A 21,171-nucleotide genomic window follows, 5' to 3' on the forward strand; every position below is an offset into this window, starting at 1 on the left:
GGCATTTCTTATTCCTAGAGATCTTACAGATGTATGAATTTGTTACCTTGTATATATGGAATTTAAATATAATAAATTTGGGCTGGGGATGTGGCTCAAGCGGTAGCACGCTCGCCTGGCATGCTTGCGGCCCGGGTTCAATCCTCAGCACTACATACAAACAAAGTTGTTGTGTCTGCCGAAAACTAAAAAATAAATATTAAAAAATTCTCTCTCTCTCTCTCTCTATTAAAAAATTCTCCCTCTCTCTCTCTCTCTCTAAAAAAAATAAATATAGTAAATTCAGAAAATTACAAGTAAAAACAATAAATATTTTTCAAAGTGTGTTGATAAAGACAAGCTATTTCAAATAAATTACTTAGCATGTTTTGTTGTTTGACAAACTTTGAGAAATAACAAGTATCCACCATATAAGTTCTAAATAAATATTAGCTAATAATATTTGGGAAAAAATAATTGATATAAGTAGATCAACAAACTTCTGGCAAAATTCAGAGATAGAAAAATAAGGTAGTATTATGGTTAAGCTGTCTATAAAGCTGGGGCAGGGGGGACTCTCAAGTACAAAGGGCTAGAAAACTCCTATACTGTCTGTGAAAAGCCACAGCAAAGAATATAACCTGGTAAAAAGTAACAATGAAGAACCAGCAAAACTTGGGTTTAATAACAATAAATTTACCAAAAAAAAAAAAACTTGAATATTCTGAAAATTTTACTGGAAAAATGAAATCACTATTTAAGAGTCAAATTGTGATTTATTGACATCAAGGAATTAAGATTATTTTTGCTTTGGAAATCTCCTAGTAATTCACTAAAAAGACTTGACACATGCTTTAAATTAAACAAAGTAAAAAAAATGCTCTACATTTACAATGAAATAATGAAAATTTTGTTTTCTGAATTTAGAATCTTCCATGATAATAAGCATTAAAAAGTTTTTGTTTGGGGGCTGGGCTGTAGCCCAGTGGTAAAGGACTTGCCTAGCATGTGCAAGGCCCTGGGTTCTATGCCCGTATTGGAAAGAAAAAAAAAGTTTTTACTTTTGGAAAAAAATAACAGGAAAATCTATTTTCCAAACTTGTATCACGTGAAATTTTGTAAAACTATCCTAGAGCTCCTGATGTCTGGTTCGCTTTCAGTCTTCTGAAAAGTTAAGAATTTTAAAGTACCATCATGCTTCATATAGTCATGTGTTTTATTATCCAACTTCAGTAAACTACCAATGAGACAGTTTTTCACAAGCCCTAGAACCTTAGGAGAGCAAGTGAAGTAGGTTTTGTCATGCAAAGGACTTGCCACTGTGCTACAACAGAGAGGTGCCAGCCAACACACAAGCTGAGTTCCTATACTCATCAATTAAAAATGTTCTGTGTTGGGCAACATACGAATTTTTTTCACAACATCAACACCTTAATTTCCTCTCGTTCCACAATATGGCCAAAATCCACTACATTTTTGCCTTTAGATATTAGACACAAAAAAACATCAGCAGCGTGAATAAGCTGAATTCCTAAGTTTTCATTAAGTATACTTCATAAAGTATAACTTTGCATCCTTATCACTTGTAAAGGGGGAAAACCATTTCTTCTATACTGATACTTCTGAAACCAAAAGTGTGTTTTTCCCCACACCAACTAATTCTTTGGACACCAACTGGGGTTTGCCCTACAATTCAATTCTGACACTAATTACTTAGGATTAGTGCAGCCCCACATGTTCCACAGGACTTCCCCCTTCACATACCAAAAGCAAGTCCCATCTGGGTACATAACACACACCTGTAATTCCAGTGGTTTGGGAAGCTGAGGCAGGAGGATTGGAATTCAAAACCAGCCTCAGCAATTTAGTAAGACCCTGTCTCAAAATAAAAAATAAAAAGGACTAGGGATGTCGCTCAGTGGTTAAGCACCCCTGGGTTCAATTCCCCAGTACCAAAAAGAGAAAGAGAAAGAGAGAAAGAGAGAGAGAGAGAGAGAGAGAAAGAGAGAGAGAGAGAGAGAGAGAGAGAGAGAGAGAGAGAGAGAGACACAGACACAGACACAGACACAGACACACACCATATGCAAGTCCTAGATCATCATCACTGCTTCTGTTCAACTGGTTATAAATTGAGAGATTCCACAACCCCCTCACATTCAATAACGCAGTCTAATGAGTCACAAAACTCAGGGTAAACACAATTGCCAGTTTATAATGAAGTACATTTCAAAGCATAGAAATGAACAGCCAGATGATAAGTACATAGGGCAAGGACCAGAGGATACCAAGCACAGAAGCTTTTGTTTCCATGGAGTTGGGGTGTTCCCTTCTCTCAGCATATGGATGCATGTATCAACCCAGAAACCCTTCAAACCCCACTGATTATAAATTCCATTTCAATTGTGGTCACTGGTGATTAAGTTAATCTCTAGTTTTTCTCTCTCTTGACCTGGAAGTCAGGAAGTGAGGATGAAACTTCTAGTCCTTTAGTCCTCTATTCACAAGATACTCATCTCTGATAACCATCGCCTATCTCAAAGGCTATGTTTTTTTTTCCCCCACCACTATAATCTAACTAACACACACACACACACACACACACACACACACACAATTTCTATTGGCAGGGCATGGTGGTATATACCTATACTCTTAGCAACTAGGGAGGCTGAGGTAGGAGGACCAGCCTGGGCAACCTAGTGAGATACTGTCTCAAAATAAAGCCCTCCCTAGTGTGGACTGGCCTCATTCAACTGGTTGAACACCTGACTAGAACAAAATGGCTGTCCCTCCCCTGAGTAAATGAGAACTTTTCCTATCTAATTGTCTTATAACTGGAACATTGGCTTTTTCCTGGTTCTCGGGCTTTTAGACTGACACTAGAACTAAATCATTAGCTCTCCTGGGTCTTCAGCTTGCTGACTTACTCTGAAGAGTTTGAGATGGTGTTGCTCATTTCCATAATCATATAAGCCAATTCCTTACAATGAAGATTTATGTATTTTCATGTGATATATATCAATATCTACATATATTGTGTATATCCATGTCATAAACATATTATATATGTCCATCCTATATATCTATCTCCTATTGGCTCTGTTTCTCTGGAAAATGCTGAGTAATCCAATTACTCTCACCACTTAATCTAACATTATACTTGAAATCCTAGCCTGGGCATTAAGGAAAGAAAACAGTTCGGAAAGAAAGATATAAAACTGCCATTTTTCTTTTCAGACTCTGTTTAACATTATTCCAGAACATGTTATGTATACAGCAAGGTGTGTATACAGGAAGTCATGTCATGAATGCATTGTACTTATTTAAATTCGGCTATATAATATCATGGGGGGAGAGAAATACAATCAATAGTACATGTCATTAAGCTCATTACTCCTCTCTACAAATGGAAACTCACGAACAACATAATGCAGCTTGATAAGTGAGAAAAACTGGTAAAATGTATGCACAATCATTTTAGGTATTTTGCCAATGACAAAGAAAAAAAGCATAATGCTTGAGAAAATAAAGAATGTAATGAAGTTTACTTGAGGAAGAAATTGAATAATAAAAAAAAGACTACAGGAAATACCAACTACAAATGAATTTAAAAAACTGATAAAATATCTTCAAGGCTGGAGATATAGTTGAGAGATTGATAGAGTGCTTGCCTACCATGTGCAAGGCCCTGGATTCAATCTCCTGCACCATTGAAAATAAAAGGGAACTGACAAATTTTCTTTAGAAGACAGACATGATAACCTACAATTTGAAAGAATAAATAGAAATGACTATTTGCTACCATGTATAGATAGAAATACATCTATAGATAGAAATCACTGCATTAAAGTGTGTATGTGTGTATGTGTGTGTGTGTGTGTGTGTGTGTGTGTGTGTGTGTGTATTATACTCCATATGACTTAAAAATAGATTTGACTATGTGATTTCTGCCTACAAGAATGAAATCCCCAGCTGGGTGTGGTGCTGCATGTCTGTAATCTCAGCAATTCAGAAGACTGAGGTAGGAGGATCATAAGTTCAAGGCTAGCCTTAGCAACTTTGCCAGAACCCAAGCAACTTAGTGAGACACTGTGACAAAATAAAAAATAAAAGGGCTAGGGATGTGACTCAGTGGTTAAGCACCCCTAGGTTCAATCCTGGTAGTAAAAACAAACAAAGAAACAAACAAACAAAGAATGAAATTCCCAAAACAGAAAGAAATCTCTATGGAATATTTACTAATAATACATAGAAATGCCCAAGGTGTATTAAACAGTAACTATATCAGATTATAGAAAAATGTACATAGTATCAAAATAAATACAACAAAATCTTACGCAATTCCCATACCATGTGTTTACAGATATTTGTATAAACATGGGGGATACACTCAAGGCTTGTTGTATGTTTGTGATTTGAAAATAGGTTAGTACCTTTTTCTTAATCATGTTTGTACGTTCGTTTACTTGTAGCAAACTTTTGAAATTGTATACTTTTGAAGTTGAAAAAAATAATGAAGAAATTTTTAATTAAAAGAGAAAAATAGGGCTGGGGATGTGGCTCAAGCAGTAGCGCACTCGCCTGGCATGCGTGTGGCCCGGGTTCGATCCTCAGCACCACATACAAACAAAGATGTTGTGTCCGCCAAAAACTAAAAAAATAAATATTAAAAAATTCTCTCTCTCTCTGTCTCTCTCTCTCTCAAAAAAAAAGAAAAGAAAAAAGAAAAAAAGAAAAAAGAAAAATAAACCAGGTGCAATGGCTCATGCCTGTAATACCAGTGATCTGGGAGGCTGAGGCAAGAGGATCACAAGTTCAAAGCTATCGTCAGCAACTCAGCAATATGCTATCTCAAAAAAAGCGGGCAGGGGGGTTGGGAATGTGGCTCAGTGGTTAAGTGCTCCTGAGTTCCATCTCTGGTACCAAAAAAAGAAGAGAGAGAGAAAAAAAGAAAAATAAATTTATTACAAACATAGAAAACAGACAAATTGGCCATAAGCACACTCATTAAAAAGAAAAATTTTGCTGACATCTTAAGAACAAAGTCCTTATTTTAATGACAGCTATTGAAAGGATGTATCTCATTATTTTTTTATTTTCATATTTGGCTCTGAGGTTTTTATCTCAGGGATGCTTAACCACTGAGCCACATTCTCAGCCCCCCATTTTTAATTTTTTTAAATTTTTATATGTTTACTTTGAGACAGTTTCACTAAGCTGCTTATGGCCTAAGTTGCTGAGTTGCTATTGACCTTATGATGTTCCTTAGCCTCTCAAGTCACTGGAATCACATGCATGTGCCACCATGCTTGGCAAGAATCTTTCTAGTTATATATATTTAAGGTATACAACATGATATTTTAATATACATATCCAAGTGATTACTGTAGTCTATATTAAGAGTACCTAAAATTCATTAGAAGAATAAAAAGTCAACAAATAAATGACCTAACACTACATCTCAAAGCCCTAGAAAAAGAAGAACAAATCAACACCAAAAGCAGAAGATAGGAAATAATTAAAATCAAAGCTGAGACCCAGCGCAGATCGCCCACAGCAGCCCCTGTGGGACCCAGGCTATAGTAGGCCCAGGTCTACCTCTCCACAAGTGGGACAGATACCAGCCAGAACCTAGCCTCTGGTGTAGGACCCTTCCAAACAGCAGACTACCATGGGAGGTCAAGCCTGGTGGCTTAGATCCACCCATACTGGCCTGCGCGGGGTCCAGGCTCACAGAAGGCCTGGGTCCACCCCTCTACCAGCAGGCACTGACATGTATAGGACATTTCATCCTTCAACAAGAGAATACACTTTCTTTTCAGCAGCACATGGATCCAACTCTAAAACAGACCATATGCTATGCAACAAAGCAACTCTTAGCAAATATAAAAAAGTAGAGATACTACACTGCATTCTATCAGATCATAATGGAATGAAATTATAAATAAATGATAAAATAAGAAATAAAATCCACTCCAACACCTGGAGACTAAATAATATTCCACTGAATGAACAATGGGTAGGAGAACACATCAAGGAAAAGATTAAAAAATTCTTAGAGGTAAATGAGAACACAAATACAACATATCAAAATCTCTGGGACACAATGAAAGCAGTTCTAACAGGAAAGTTCATTGCATGGAGTTCATTCCTTAAAAGAAGAAAAAGTCAACAAAGAAATGACTTAACATTACATCTCAAAGACCTAGAAAAAAAAAGAACAAATCAACACCAAAACCAGTATAAGACAGGAAATAATTAAAATCAGAGCTGAAATCAATAAAATTGAGACAAAACAGTTGAAAAAAATTGACAGAACAATAAATTGGTTCTTTGAAAAAAAATAAATAAAATTGAGAGACCCTTAGCCATGCTAACAAAGGAAAAAGAAACTTCAAATCACTAACATACATGATGAAAAAGGAAATATCACAGACACAACAGAAATACAGAAGATAATTAGAAATTATTTTGAAAACTTGTACACCAATAAAATAGAAAATATTGAAGGCATCGACAAATTTCTAGAGTCATATAATTTGCCCAAAATGAATCAGTATGATATACACAATTTAAACAGATCAATTTCAAGTGACGAAATAGAAGACACCGTCAAAAGTCTACCAACCAAGGAAAGCTCAGCATCGGATGGATAAACAGCCAAGTTCTAGAAGACCTTTAAAGAAGAATTAATACCAATACTCTCCAATTTATTTCAGGAAATAGAAAAAGAGAGTGCACTTCCAAACTCACTCTATGAGGCCAATATCACCCTGATACCAAAACCAGGCAAAGACATCAAAAAAAGAAAACTTCAGACCAATAATATGTCTAATGAACATAGATGCAAAAATTCTCAATAAAATTCTGGCAAATCGAATACAAAAACATATCAAAAAGATCGTGCACCATGATCAAGTGGGGGGATTCATCCCAGGGATGCACGGTTGGTTCAGCATACGGAAATCAATAAATGTAATTCATCACATCAATAGACTTAAAGATAAGTATCAACTCAACAGACGCAAAAAAAAGCATTTGAGAAAATACAGAACCCCTTTATGTTCAAAACACTAGAAAAACTCAGGATAATAGAAACATATTTCAACATCATAAAGACATGCTAAGCCCCAGGCCAACATCATTCTTTTTTTTTTTTTAAAGACAGAGAGAAAGAGAGAGAGAGAGAGAGAGAGAGAGAGAGAGAGAGAGAATTTTTTAATATTTATTTTTTAGTTTTCCACGGACACAACATCTTTGTTTTTTGTATGTGGTGCTGAGGATCGAACCCGGGCAGCACGCATGCCAGGCAAGCGCGCTACCGCTTGAGCCACATCCCCAGCCCCCAACATCATTCTAAATGGAGAAAAATTGAAGGCATTCCTTCTAAAAACTGGAACAAGACACTTCTATTTAACATAGTTCTTTAAACAATGGCCAGAGCAATTAGATGAAAGAAATTAAAGGGATACACATAGAAAAAGAAGAACTCAAATTGGCACTATTTGCTGATGATATGATTCTTTACCTGGAAGACCCTAAAAGTTATACCAGAAAACTTCTAGAACTAGTAAATGAATTCAGCAAAGTAGCAGGATATAAGATCAACACCCATAAATCAAAGGCATTTCTGTATATCAGTGACAAAGCCTCTGAGAAGAAAATGAGGAAAACTACCCCATTCACAATAACCTCAAAAAAAAAATAAATAATTGGGAATCAACTTAATGAAAGAGGTGAAAGATCTACATAATGAAAATTACAGAACCCTAAAGAAAGAAGTCAAAGAAGATGGAAAGATCTACCTTGCTCTTGGATAGTCAGAATTAATATTATCAAGACTTTCAAAGAAGAATTAACATCAATATTCCTCAAAATATTTCATGAAATAGAAAAAGTGGGAAGCTTTCCAAATTCATTCTATGAGAATAATATTACTCTGATACCAAAACCAGACAAAGACGCATCAAGGAAAGAAAACTTCAGACCAATATCCCTGATGAACATAGATGCAAAAATTCTCAATAAAATTTTGTATGCAAATTTCATACAAAAACATATTAAAAATATATGCACCACGATCAAGTGGGATTCGTCCCAGGGATGCAGAGTTGGTTCAACATATAGAAATCAATAAACGTAATATATTATATTAATCGACGTAAAAAAAGAATCATATGATCCTCTCAATAGATGACAGAGAAAACATTTGACAAAATACCGCACATCTCCATATTCAAAACACTAGAGAAACTAAGAATAGCAGGAACATACCTCAACATTATAAAACATGTATATGCTAAACCTAAGGCCAGCATCATTCTAAATGGAGAAAAATTGAAAGCATTCCCACTACAAACTGGAACAAGACAAGGATTCCCTATTTCATCACGTCTATTCAACATCATCCTTGAAACTCTAGCCAGAGCAATTCGACAAAAGAAAGAAATTAAAGTGATACAAATATGTAAAGAAGAACTCGAACTGTCACTATTTGCTGATGACATGATTCTATATCTAGAAGATTCAAAAAATTCCACCAGAAAACTTCTAGAAATAATAAATGAATTCAGCAAAGTAGCAGGATATAAAATCAACACTCATAAATCAAACGCATTCCTATACAAAACTACTCCATTCACAATAGCCTCAAAAAAAAAAAAAAAAAAAAACCTGGGAATCAATCTAACAAAAGAGCTTAAAGACCTCTACAATGAAAATTACAGAATACTAAAGAAAGAAATTGGGGCTGGGGTTGTGGCTGAGCGGAAGAGCTCTTACCTGGTGCTTGGAGACCTTGCATTCGATCCTCAGCACCACATAAAAATAATTAATTAATTAAAGGTATTGACAGCTATAACTAAAAATTTTTTTTAAAAAATTTAAAAAGAAAGAAAAAAAATTTAAAAAGAAATAAATTGAAGAAAACCTCAGAAGATGGAAAGGTCTCCCATGCTCTTGGATAGGCAGGATTAATATTGTCAAACTGGCCATACTACCAAAAGAGTTATACAGATTTAATGCAATTCCTACTAAAATCTCAATGATATTCTTCAAAGAAATGGAAAAAGCAATCATAAAATTTATTTGGAAAAATAAAAGACCAGGAATAGCTGAAACAATCCTTAGCAAGAAAAGTGAAGCAGGAAGCATCACAAACTATACTACAGAGCAATAGTAACAAAAATGGCATCGTAGGCACCAAAATAGACTTGTAGACCAATGATACAGAATAGAGGACACAGAGATAAACCCACATAAATACAGTTATGTCATACTAGACAAGGGTATCAAAAACATTCACTGGAGAAAAGATTGCCTATTCAACAAAGGGTGCTAACAAAACTGGAAATCCATATATAGCAAAATGAAATTAATCCTCTATCTTTCACCCTGCACAAAAATCAACTCAAAGTGGATCAAAAACTTAGGCAATAGAACAGAGACCCTGCACCTAATAGAAGAAAAAATGGGTCCAAATATTCACCACATTGGCCTAGGATCTGACTTCCTTAACTCCTACAGTGCAAGAAGTAAAATCAAGAATCAATACATGGAATGGATTCCAATTAAAAAACTTCTTCTCAGCAAACGAAATAATTAATAACATGAGGAGAGAGACGAGAGATTGGGAGAAAATCTTTACCATATGCACCTCCAATAAAGCATTAATCTCTAGGATATATAAATCTTAGAGTAGTTTTGATTTGCATTTCTCTAATTCTAGAGATGTTGAACACTTTTTTTTATATATTTGTTGGTCAATTGTATTTCTTCTTCTGTGAAGTGTCTGTCTAGTTCCTTGGCCCATTTATTGATTGGGTTATTTGGGGGGGTTTTTTTTGGTGTTAAGGTTTTTGAGTTCTTTATATATCATCTCACTCCAGTCAGAATGGCAATCATCAAGAACACAGGCAACAATAAATGTTGGTGAGGATATGGGGGAAAAGGTACAGTCATACATTACTAGTGGGACTGCAAATTGGTACAACCACTATGGAAAGCAGTATGGAGATTCTTCAGAAAATTGGGAATGGAACCACCATTTGACCCAGCTATCCCACTCCTTGTTTTAATCCCAAAGGACTTAAAATCAGCATACTGTAGTGACACAGCCACATCAATGTTTATAGCAGCTCAATTCACAATAGCTAGACTGTGGACCCTCAATAAATGAATGGATAAAAAAAATGTAGCATATATACTCAATGGAACCTTTCCAATTTCTTTCTTGTTTTTTTTTTTTGTAGTTGGACGCAATACCTTTATTCCATTCATTTATTTCTATATGGTGCTGAGGATCGAACCCAGGGCCCCGCGCATGCTAGGTGAGCGCTCTACAGCTGAGCCACAATCCCAGCCTCCAATTTCTTTCTATGAGCCTAATATCACCCTAATACCCAAACCAGACAAAGACACATCAAGGAAAGAAAACTTCAGGCCAATATCTCTGATTAACATAGATACTAAAATTCTGGTAAATTGCATACAAAAACATATTTAAAAGATAGTGCTCCATGATCAAGTGTGATTCATCCCAGGGATGCAGAGTTCTCAGCTTTAAAAAAGAGTGAAATTATAGCATTTGCCAGTAAATGGATGGAGTTGGAGAATATCATGCTAAGCAAAATAAGCCAATCCCACAAAACCAAAGGCTGAATGTTTTCTCTAATATGCAGATGTTAATTCACAATAAGGTGAGGGGGGTGGCACTAGGGAAGAATAGCACTACCTTAGATTAGGTAGAGAGAAGTGATGGGAGGGGACAGGAGGGAATGTGAGGATAGGAAAGGAGTAGAATGAAACAAACATTATTACTGTATATATATATGTGACTATATGATCAATGTGATTGTGCAACATATACACTCAGAAAAATGAGAAATTATATCCCATCTATGTATACTATATTAAAGTGCATAAATGCATTCTTCTGTCATATAACTAAAACAATAAAAAAATTAAAAAAAATAAATCTACTCTTTAGCAAATTTCTATCATACAATATTATTAACTATAGTCCTCATTTTGTACATTAGATGTCTAGAATTATTCATTCAAAATAACTGAATCTTGTTGTAGCCTTTAACCTATCTCTCTCCATTACCCCAATCATCCTCCTTCAGAGAATCTTTAATATTCATGTACAAAAAGCAAGTGACTGGTAATATTTGGCAAGGTGCACCCGAATACCACCAAAAATTTCAAATTAACTGAATCTCTCTTCCTTGGATCACAAAACTGTTCTCTCAAATTTCTTGCCTAACAAAATAAAGAAAACACTTTATCTTTTGAGGCTAAATGCCTTACAAGGTCTTTACTTAAAATTGTATGGGGTTGTGCAATAAATCCCCATGCGTTAACAACTTGTGGTCTTTAATGTAATCATCCATTCTCCACCACCACCCCACCCCCTGGAAATGATATCATTTTCTCTGTGCTCAGCAAGTTTAAAGAAAGAAAGAAAGAAAACTAAAAGAAGAGGCTGAATGCAGCTCTAGGCAAAGATGACAGGACAGTAAGTTTGTGTGTGATCCATAGTTTCAATTTAAATTTCACTTGCTGAATTCCTGCTATAAAAATAATTTATTCTACATAATGGAAAAATAAAGTCAGCCTTTCTAGGAGATCTTCAACTATTCCAAGAATGTTTTAAAACAAACAAACAAACAAACAAAAATACTCAATAGTCTTACAAAAATTGCCATATTCTATCTCATGCAATTGATGGATATGGATAAAGTTTAAAAATCTGCAATGTGACGTTATGGAGCATATGAGTGAGTTATTCAAATAACAGAGCACATGGCAAATTCAAATCTTAAGAAATACTCACTTTTACAGTTTCTTCTGTGTTAAGTTTATTTCCCTTAACCAAGACAATTTGAAAAGGGTTGTTATTGTCCCACACATGCTGTAAAAGAAGGAAATAAATACAGAGCTATTTTAAAGAAAGAAATTAAGATTCTATGATAACAATCAAGTCATCTATAAGTTCTCATATCTACTGCCAAAATTATGAAGACAGGGCTCTGAACTTACAACTGAAAATTACATGTATTAAATAAAGCATTGTAATCACTAGCACTTGGTTTTGTGGGCAAATGTTTTACCATGGAACACATTCCACTACTAAGAGATATCACTAAAATAAAAAGCATCAACAAACAGTATGAAAAACTTTGGATAAATTGACCATTTACTTTAATATAGAAATATATCATCAAGGAGCAATTAAATTCAGAATTGTAAAGACCGAGTAACTTATAAAAAATGTTAATGATTCAAATGAACCCAAACTTAATATTTATACAAATACGTTCTGAAAAAAAGTGCCTTTGATGCATATTTAATATTGAAAGTTTTTAATATTAAAAACACAGAAAAATCTCATCAAAAATACTATTTTGTTAAGTTGATAGAAACTGGTAATACTTATATTTCTGTGCATCTATCTTTTCTACTAGAATTGTCATATAAGTTCTAGGTTTAACATCCAATCTCTAATTTGATGGCACTTTTTCTTGAGGGGGCACAAAAAATAAATGGTATATTTACATTTATCTGTAGCTTGAGCTAAGAAAATTAATAGCTAGCAAGCTAGTTTTAAGTAACTGGTAATAAGTTTTTCACAAACGCGCATTAGTTTTCACAGAAGGAGAAGTGAGCAAAGGAAATGTGTGAGACTTGGCATATAACCTAACAAAAATCACATGCCTTTTGGGGTTACCAAAGGTTCACACATGAAACTTACAGAAATAACTCGTGTTTTCTTTGGTGGTAAGGGAAGAGGAAGGTTAGATGAATTCCGATTTATGGCAGCCTCTATGGCAATCATTTCCTGTTCATACATTTTCTTTATCTTACTGCATTCCACGAGTATAAAATGGGGTAGAGTCCTGTTCATTACACAGTTCCGGATATACTACAACAGGAAGAAAGAGGAAAGTGTGGATTTTCAGACAAATACTTAAAACAGACTAAATTAATTTGAGCTGGGCATGGTGATGCATGCCTATAATCCCAGCAATTCAGGAGGCCGGGGCAGGAAGATCCAAGTTTGGAGCCAGCCTCACCAACTTAGTGAGATCCTGCCTCAAAATAAAAAATTAAAAGGTCTGGGGATGAAGCTCAGTGCTAAGTACCACTGGGTTCAATGTCTAGTATCCAAAAAAAAGAAAAGTAATATTAATTTGAGCATTGTCATACAACAAGCACTGTAAAAGCACATTTTAACTAAACAACTTGATATTAAGAACATGATAATTTAACATCACAACCCCATAAAACAGTTAGCCTTATGATCTTCACAACATTCAACAAGAGAGATTATATCCCTCATTTAATAGCTTAAAGAAATGAAACTCAGAAGGGTTAAGTTATCTATAAGACCTGGATTTAAAACCACTTATCTAAGGTCAATGTGATATTTAAGCCAATCAGCTAGGAAAGGTGAAAACGTAGTTCACATTTGGCAGATTCACATTTTCCTGTGCATCCCTGAAAGTGGCCCTTTTTTCAGCACAAAGTTCTAGGTAAGCATTTTTTACTGTCTCCCCAGCTTTAAAAAAAAAAAAAAAAAACTATTGGTCACTCCAATTAGACAGTCCCCCAAATCTGTCTAATTTCCATGAAAACAGTGGATTCCTCAGAGGCATATAAAAAGGAGATGATTATTCATATTAACAAAGATTCCTAACAAATAGAAATCCAATGTATTCCTCAACAGAATAAATTTCCTATATAGTTTCAAAGTGTGATTCAATGTATTGTATTCTATTTAGAAAGTTATTTTTAAAATTTATTTTTAGTTGTAGTTGGACACCAATACCTTTATTTTATTTATTTATTTGTTTATTTGTATATGGTGCTTAGGATCGAACCCAGGGCCTCGCCCGTGCGAGGTGAGCGCTCTACTGTTGAGCCACAACTCCAGCCCCAGAAAGTTATTTTTAAAATAACTTTAATGGATGCTACTTGAATGACAGCAGAACACAAAGAGAAGTTAGTACTTCTGTGCTGCCCACCAAACACTTGTCTTCTTCCTCCTTCTCACGGGTTGAATCACTTACTATCAGAATGTCTCAGCTCCCAAAGCTGTTCATACAAGTTAAAACTGCTCCTAGACCTTCTACCTGCTAAACTACAAAAATTAAGGTCATGCCAGAAACCCAACAAAGTACAAAATTCAGTTGCCTGCTAATAAATCTCAGTAGTCTCAGATGTCATTTTATATTTGGCATGTTTACATCCCCTTGTATAAAACAAAACAATGATATAACAAAAGAACACAATTTAAATCCTGTTACTATTGAAATCTAATTTGGAACTTATTCTATTATTCCTTACATAATAACCATTTTTTAGTCTCCAAATATAATTTCAATGAAAATATCTTCAAGTTCCTTGAAGACAAAGCCAGGAAACAAACCTTGTGGGAAAAGGGACATTGTATCGAACACCTTCTATTTAAATTCCACTTTACTCCAAAAATTATCAGAGGCAGTGTAGTACCTTGCATAAAGTATATGCTCAAATAACTCATGACTAAATGAAAATAAATACCTCAAAAATTAAGGAAGGCTTTTTTAAAGTATTTTTTAAAACTTATTTTATTTATTTATTTTTATGTGGTGTTGAGGATCAAACACATTGCCTCACACATGCTAGGCAAGTGCTCTACTACTGAGCCACAACCCCAGCCTCAAGGAAGGCTTTTTAGAACCTAATGCGTACAAAATTCCTACCACAAATGGAAGCAACAAAAAAGGAGCAAAGAAGATTATAGACATAAATATGACACACTGAAATTTAGAAGTCTGCCAACTCACAATGAAAAGTTGAAATGTTACTTCACTGCAGTGGGAATATAACTCAGTGCATGTTTAGCATTCATAAGGCCCTGGGTTCAATTCCCAGTACCCCAAAATACTCTATTTAAAAAATAAATAACAAGTTTTTAGCATTTTCATATAAGTAAATTTTTATATGATTCAACAAGTGACCATTTAATCAACTTTTAAAATATTCCAGCTCCCCTAAAATACTTCACACTTAAACCATATGTTTGTTTATATGAGGAAACAATAAATAGCTACAATAATTTGTGTTAAGATTTCAGAATGCTGCAGGAAAACAATTGACACAACACCAACTGACACAACCGAAAAAAGTAAAGTGCAAACACATTTAGATACATATTAATGTGTATATAATTATTAGATTAAAAACATATATCATGGGCTGGAGACGTAGCCAACTGGTAGAGTGCTTTGCCTCGCATGCACAAGGTCCTGGGTTCAATCCCCAGCCAACCAAAAAAGAAGAAGAAAGAAAAAGAAGAACATACATTACTACAAAGAATGTGAATATATTAACACTGATAATCTCAGCATAATTTTCTGTAGGTCCCAAAGGTTCCAAGATAGGCACACCTTTTTACAATCAGAAATAAAAGTTAAATACTTAAACATACATTTTTTTTTTTTTTTTTGGTAAACTGACAGTTAACACACGTACCTGGAACTGAATTAGTGGGTGATCACCAAATACATATTCTACTCTCCCACTGACTTGCAACACATGGTCATAGGGGCTAGCTTCATCTTCCTTCCCATGAATAGTCAAACGTTTTTGGATTGCCAATTCATTTATTTTGATGGGATTCATTTCAGGAGATACTTGAAAGCTAAACACATCCTAAAAAAGGGAAGGTAGAACACAAAAGCAGGAAATTTAACATTTGTGTTGAAAAACCATAATTGATAATCATTATGTAATACTATGCACAAGTGTGCACATTTACATGTGTATCCTTTACAGTATACTATTCCAGTAAATTTTGTTGTATTCTAATTATGTACCCATGTAAAACTTGCTAAGATTTCGGAATAATTTGCAAGTTGTCTTCTTACATACTTAGTGCCACAGATCCCACAGATAAGATAAATATTTAACTAAATTTTACCATCCATTGTAATAGAAAACATGGATTTTCCAGTAAACATCATTCTTTTAAAAATTAAAAAACCTATGCTGGCAATGTAACTCTGTATCAGAGCAGCCTGAGTTTAATCACCAGTATTTGCATAACACAAGACCACATTATACACATATGCATACAACTCCCTATTGCTATTTGAGGTATATCCCATCAGAAATACACAGAACAGCATTACTCCATGCAACAGCAGTGTTTAACTTAATATGCTGTGTGTGTCTATTTTTACATGTATATGCATGTATAAAAATTGAGGAAATCTGAACAGTGACTAGAACTTAAGGATAGATAGAAGCAAAACAGAACTAACAAAAGAAAAAATGGAGAAATAAGCACATATTGGAAGAATACATTTACAGCTCTATTCTGCTCAGTTCTTGTCTTCCTGCCTGTTCATTCTTTTGAAACAGGGTCTCTCAGTATGCTGCTAGGCTATGCTTCAACTCCTAGCCTCACTTGATCTTCTGCCTCAGACTCCTAAGATGCTGATACTATAGGTGCCTGTGGGAGGCCATCCTCAAACATCCTCCCTGGCTGGGCGGGAGGCGCTTAGACACATCCTTTCCCCACCCTTCTCAAGTCCAAGGGCTTGTCCCTGTGGAGGCGTATCTCCCACTACCCTGAAGACCCAATCGTTGCACCTCACCTTGGAACACTGCCTCCCTTAATCTTCATTGGATGGGATTTTCCCCAGAATTTTTTGTTCCCCAATATAAGTCCACTCCCTGGCATGTTCTTTCTGTCTCGATAGCCTCTTCAGTAAATCTCGCTACCATAATAGGTGGCTGGAGGCTGGAGCTAGGAGAAGCTGTCCTGGAGCTGGTTTAAAGATAATTAGAGCCTGTCTCTTTAATTCAAACTCCCTGAGGATTTCTTACTTATTGAACCTTCATTTATGAAGCCTGTGCTGGCCGGGGGCTAAAGGTTCCTGTAACCTCACCCAGCTTTTGGAGCACACATAAGTAAAAAAAAATACATACCTTCAAAAAAGAAGAACTTCCATCAATATAAAAAACACAATCCAATTTTTTAAATAAAAAAGGGAAACATAATAGAAATTAAAAAATGATTCATAAGTATGTGAAAGAGATTCATCCTCATTAGTTATGTGGGAGACACAATCAAGAAGACAATGGATGTATTATAATACATGCATATAATGAAAACACATAAACACATACAGAGGGCTTCATAATTTTCCCCAAAGGCCTTTGAAGTTAAATTCATGTATTCTAAAAACATATTAATTAGCCAAGCGAGCTGAGAAATGCCTGTAATCCCAGCAGCTCAGGAAGTTGAGATAGGAGGATTTCAAGTTCAAAGTCAGCCTCAGCAACTTAGTGAGGCTCTCAGCAACTTAGCAAGACCCTGCCTTAAAAATAAATAAATAAATGAATGAATGAATGAATGAATAAATAAATAAATAAATAAATAAATGGAAAGATAGATAGATAGATAAATGTAGGTAGGTAGGTAGATAAATAATAGATAGATAGATAGATAGATAGATAGATAGATAGATAGATAGATAGATAGATAGATAGATAGATAGATAGATAGATAAAAGGGCTGGGGATGTGGCTGAATGGTAAAGTGACCCTGGGTTCAATCCTTGGCACCCCCAAAAAATAATAAAAGAAAAAATCTATGAACTAGAGTAACTCAGTCAGAATTCAAATGGACTGGTTTTTCCTGTATTTCATTCAAGCAGTTGTCAACATCACTTTCAATAACTTTTCATGAAATACTTCCTCTTTAATAAAACTAATTGAAGAGAATAATCAATTTGCATTTTATTATTCAATGTTTACAAATAGCTAAACATCAGAGACAATAAATATATGGGTGGGAACAGATACCTCTGTTTAGCAGGGAGGGGGTGCATTTCATACTTTTATATTATGACAACTTTGGTAATTCAATTGACAACACAGGTGAGAAAACAGTTTCATTTTTCATGCTTCGTTGTTCCTCACATTTCTCCTTATTCTCCTGACACATTATCTGGAATGCTCCCAAATACCATAGTCTCTACCTCTTTAACACACTCCAGCCTTCCCTACATAGAGGACTATTTCAAATTGCAGGTGTCACTCCCTCTAGTGATACAATTATTTCATATCTTTAAGAAGTAGAAAATGAGGTTGACAGTACAGCTCAGGTTTATCAGTATCCTTTACAAACTGTGATTACTGGAATTAAAAATAACGAGATCTAGGTACACACCTGCAACCCAGCAATCTAGATACTGAAGTAGGAGGATTGAAAATTCCAGATCAGCCTGTGGCAACTTAGTGAGACCATGCCTCAAGGGGGAAAAAAGGTTATGGATATAGTTCAGCGGTAGAGGGCAAATGGGTTTAATACCCCATACTGGGGGGCAGGCAGGAGTAAATTAATAAAAAATAATCAGGGAAGAACACTTGCCTAGTTTGATCCCCAGTACTACAAAAAAAATTAATGAAATAAAAACAATGAATCTGTGATTCAACTTCTGGGACTCTCAGTAAAACTCAGACATGACAGGTCCATGGTTCTATATATCCTACTTCCTAAGTGCCATGTTTTAGGGTTGGCTGATATTAACTATGAACCCATTTAAAACGTCTGGTATTTCCCACAGAAATTGATGGCTAGTTTTCCCCCTATCAGTCTCCAAAAATCTTAACTAAATGAATACCTTGTTACATTTCATCTCACTTTTAGTTTAGCCTTCCCCATTTGTTGCTCCTTATGAACTAGCGTTGGTTGTTAGTGGTTGATGGTAAAATGAGAATTTTACATCAGTGGGAGGAATTGAGAATGCAGGTGTTGCCAGGTGTCTTTTATGATAAAGTGTTAATTCATTTGTGAAATACAACAGATATTAAATAATGGTTTAGGGTTTTTAAAATATCCTTACTTGGATAAATTTTTTTATAAAATCTATAAATTCTATGTGACTTCTCAAAATTCTTTAATAACAATAATTTTAGTGATCTATAGGATCCAAAACTCAAGAAACTTGTTTTAACCCCTTGGGGGAAATGTTTAGCCTAAAGAAAAGGAAAACACAGGAAGGCCTGTTGCTATATTTTTTAACTACCTGAATATCTGGCATATACAGGGAAAAAAAGAGACCATATGATTATTACATTGAGAAAGGCAGAAGTCACAGAAGGCAAGACTGAACATTTTTTTTAAATATTTTTTTTTTACTTGTAGATGTACACACAATGTCTGTATTTATTTTTATGTGGTGCTGAGGATCAAACCCAGTGCTTCACATGTGAAAGGTAAGTGCTTTACCCCTGAGCTTTTTTAATCCAAAATTTAAACACATTTGCCCACAATGTAAACACACTACTTCAGGAGGCAGAGGATGTACATCCCCTAGTACTGGATATATTCAGGAAGAAATACATGATATCAGAAACTAAAAAAAAAGAAAAAAAATTGTATAGAGTCTGATTAGACAATCTCTAAACTCCTTTGAACTTTTAAATTCTACTACAGCTTAAAATCCAGTAAGATTTTACAATATCTTCATTTCTCTCCTAAGCTTAAAACACTTTTAACATATACTTTGCAACCAGAATGATTACATTATTTGTGTATCCCAGTAGACATTTGACCCATAAAATGAAATTCAGTCTGACCTACACATGCATTACCCTGAGTCAGTGTCTCCAAGTTAAATTTTAGTCACCTCAACAATAAACTTCCTTATTCCACTTCTTGCAGAAGTCCCTAAATAGTATTTTAAATTTGAGGCTGATACTTTATGATAATAAAATCTTTACTCAAAATAAACTTTAATTTAATTATCTCAGGATAGGATAATATATACAATTTTTTCCTTGACAAACTTTCTTGGCTAGGGAAAATGCCTAAAGGCAAGATCTTTTTTTCACATCTGCCCTTAAAAATACTAACATGTTGTCTAAAAAGAGGCATAAAATCAAAACTACTCTAAGACTTCATCTCACACCAGTCAGAATGGCAATTATCAAGAACACAAGCAATAATAAGTGTTGGTTAGTATGTGGGGGGAAAAGGTACACTCATACATTGCTGGTGGGACTGGAAACTAGTGCTACCACTACAGAAAGTAGTATGGAGATACCTCAGAAAACTTAGAATGGATCCACCATCTGACCCAGTTATCCCACTCCTCGGTTTATAACCAAAGAACTTAAAAACAGCATACTACAGAGATGCAGCCACATCAATGTTTATAGCAGCTCAATTCACAATAGTGAAACTATGGAACCAACCTAGATACTCTTCAACAGATGAATGAGTAAAGAAAATATGGTACATATATACACAATGGAAATTGCTCAGCCTTAAAGAATAAAATTATGGGGCTGGGGTTGTGGCTCAATGGTAGAGCACTTGCCTAGCATGTGTGAAGCAATAGGTTTGATCCCCAGCACCACATAAAAAACTAAACAAAACAAAGGTATTGTGTCCACCTACAATTAAAAATTTTAAAAGAAGAAGAATGAAATTATGGCATTTGCAGGTAAATGGATAGAACTAAAGAATATCATACTAAGTGAAATAAGCCAATCCCAAAAAAACAAAAGCCAAATGTTTACTCTGATAAGCGGATGCTGATCCACAGTGGGGCCAGGGGATGGGAAGAATGAAGAAACTTTGGTTTGTGTAGAAGGCAGTGAGAGGAGGGGTGGGACTGTGGGGATGGGAAGGACCAAGGAATAAGACATTATTACCCTATATACATGTATGATTACTGGAGTGACTGCATTCCGGAGGAATGAAAAGTTGTGTTCCATTTGTGTACAATATGTCAATATGGAGTAAACAAGGACAGGGTAAGGACAAAGAGCTTGAGAAGAAGATTTACATTAAACAGGGATGAGAAAAGGGGAGGGGAGGGGAGGGGAGGGGAGGGGGGATAGTAGAGAATAGGACAGACAGCAGAATACATCAGACACTAGAAAGGCAATATGTCAATCAATGGAAGGGTAACTGATGTGAAACAGCAATCTGTATACGGGGTAAAGTTGGGAGTTCATAACCCACTTGAATCAAACTGTGAAAGATGATGTATTAAGAACTGTGTAATGTTTTGAACGACCAACAATAAAAAAAATATGTCAATATGCATTCTACTATAAAATAAATTCAAAATTAAAAAAAATAAAAAATAAAAGAAAGCATAATCAGATAACTGGTTAAATACT

The 21,171-nt window shown here is 35.0% G+C and overlaps 1 protein-coding gene across 3 annotated transcripts in view; it reads right to left on the minus strand.

Annotated features, from left to right (window-relative positions):
• The window catches only part of Pik3cb (phosphatidylinositol-4,5-bisphosphate 3-kinase catalytic subunit beta), a 134,776-nt gene that overhangs the window by 54,008 nt on the left and 59,597 nt on the right, over nt 1-21,171 (minus strand). For all 3 annotated transcript variants that reach the window (XM_078043407.1, XM_040269882.2, XM_005328017.5), the window contains 3 exons: nt 15,499-15,678; nt 12,734-12,904; nt 11,816-11,893 (listed from right to left, as the gene is read on the minus strand). In XM_078043407.1, the coding sequence (XP_077899533.1) occupies nt 11,816-11,893; nt 12,734-12,904; nt 15,499-15,678 (429 nt within the window). The remainder of the gene's footprint in view (nt 1-11,815; nt 11,894-12,733; nt 12,905-15,498; nt 15,679-21,171) is intronic.

This window comes from Ictidomys tridecemlineatus, chromosome 3 (genome assembly GCF_052094955.1).
Source record: "Ictidomys tridecemlineatus isolate mIctTri1 chromosome 3, mIctTri1.hap1, whole genome shotgun sequence".
Lineage (NCBI taxonomy): Eukaryota > Metazoa > Chordata > Mammalia > Rodentia > Sciuridae > Ictidomys > Ictidomys tridecemlineatus.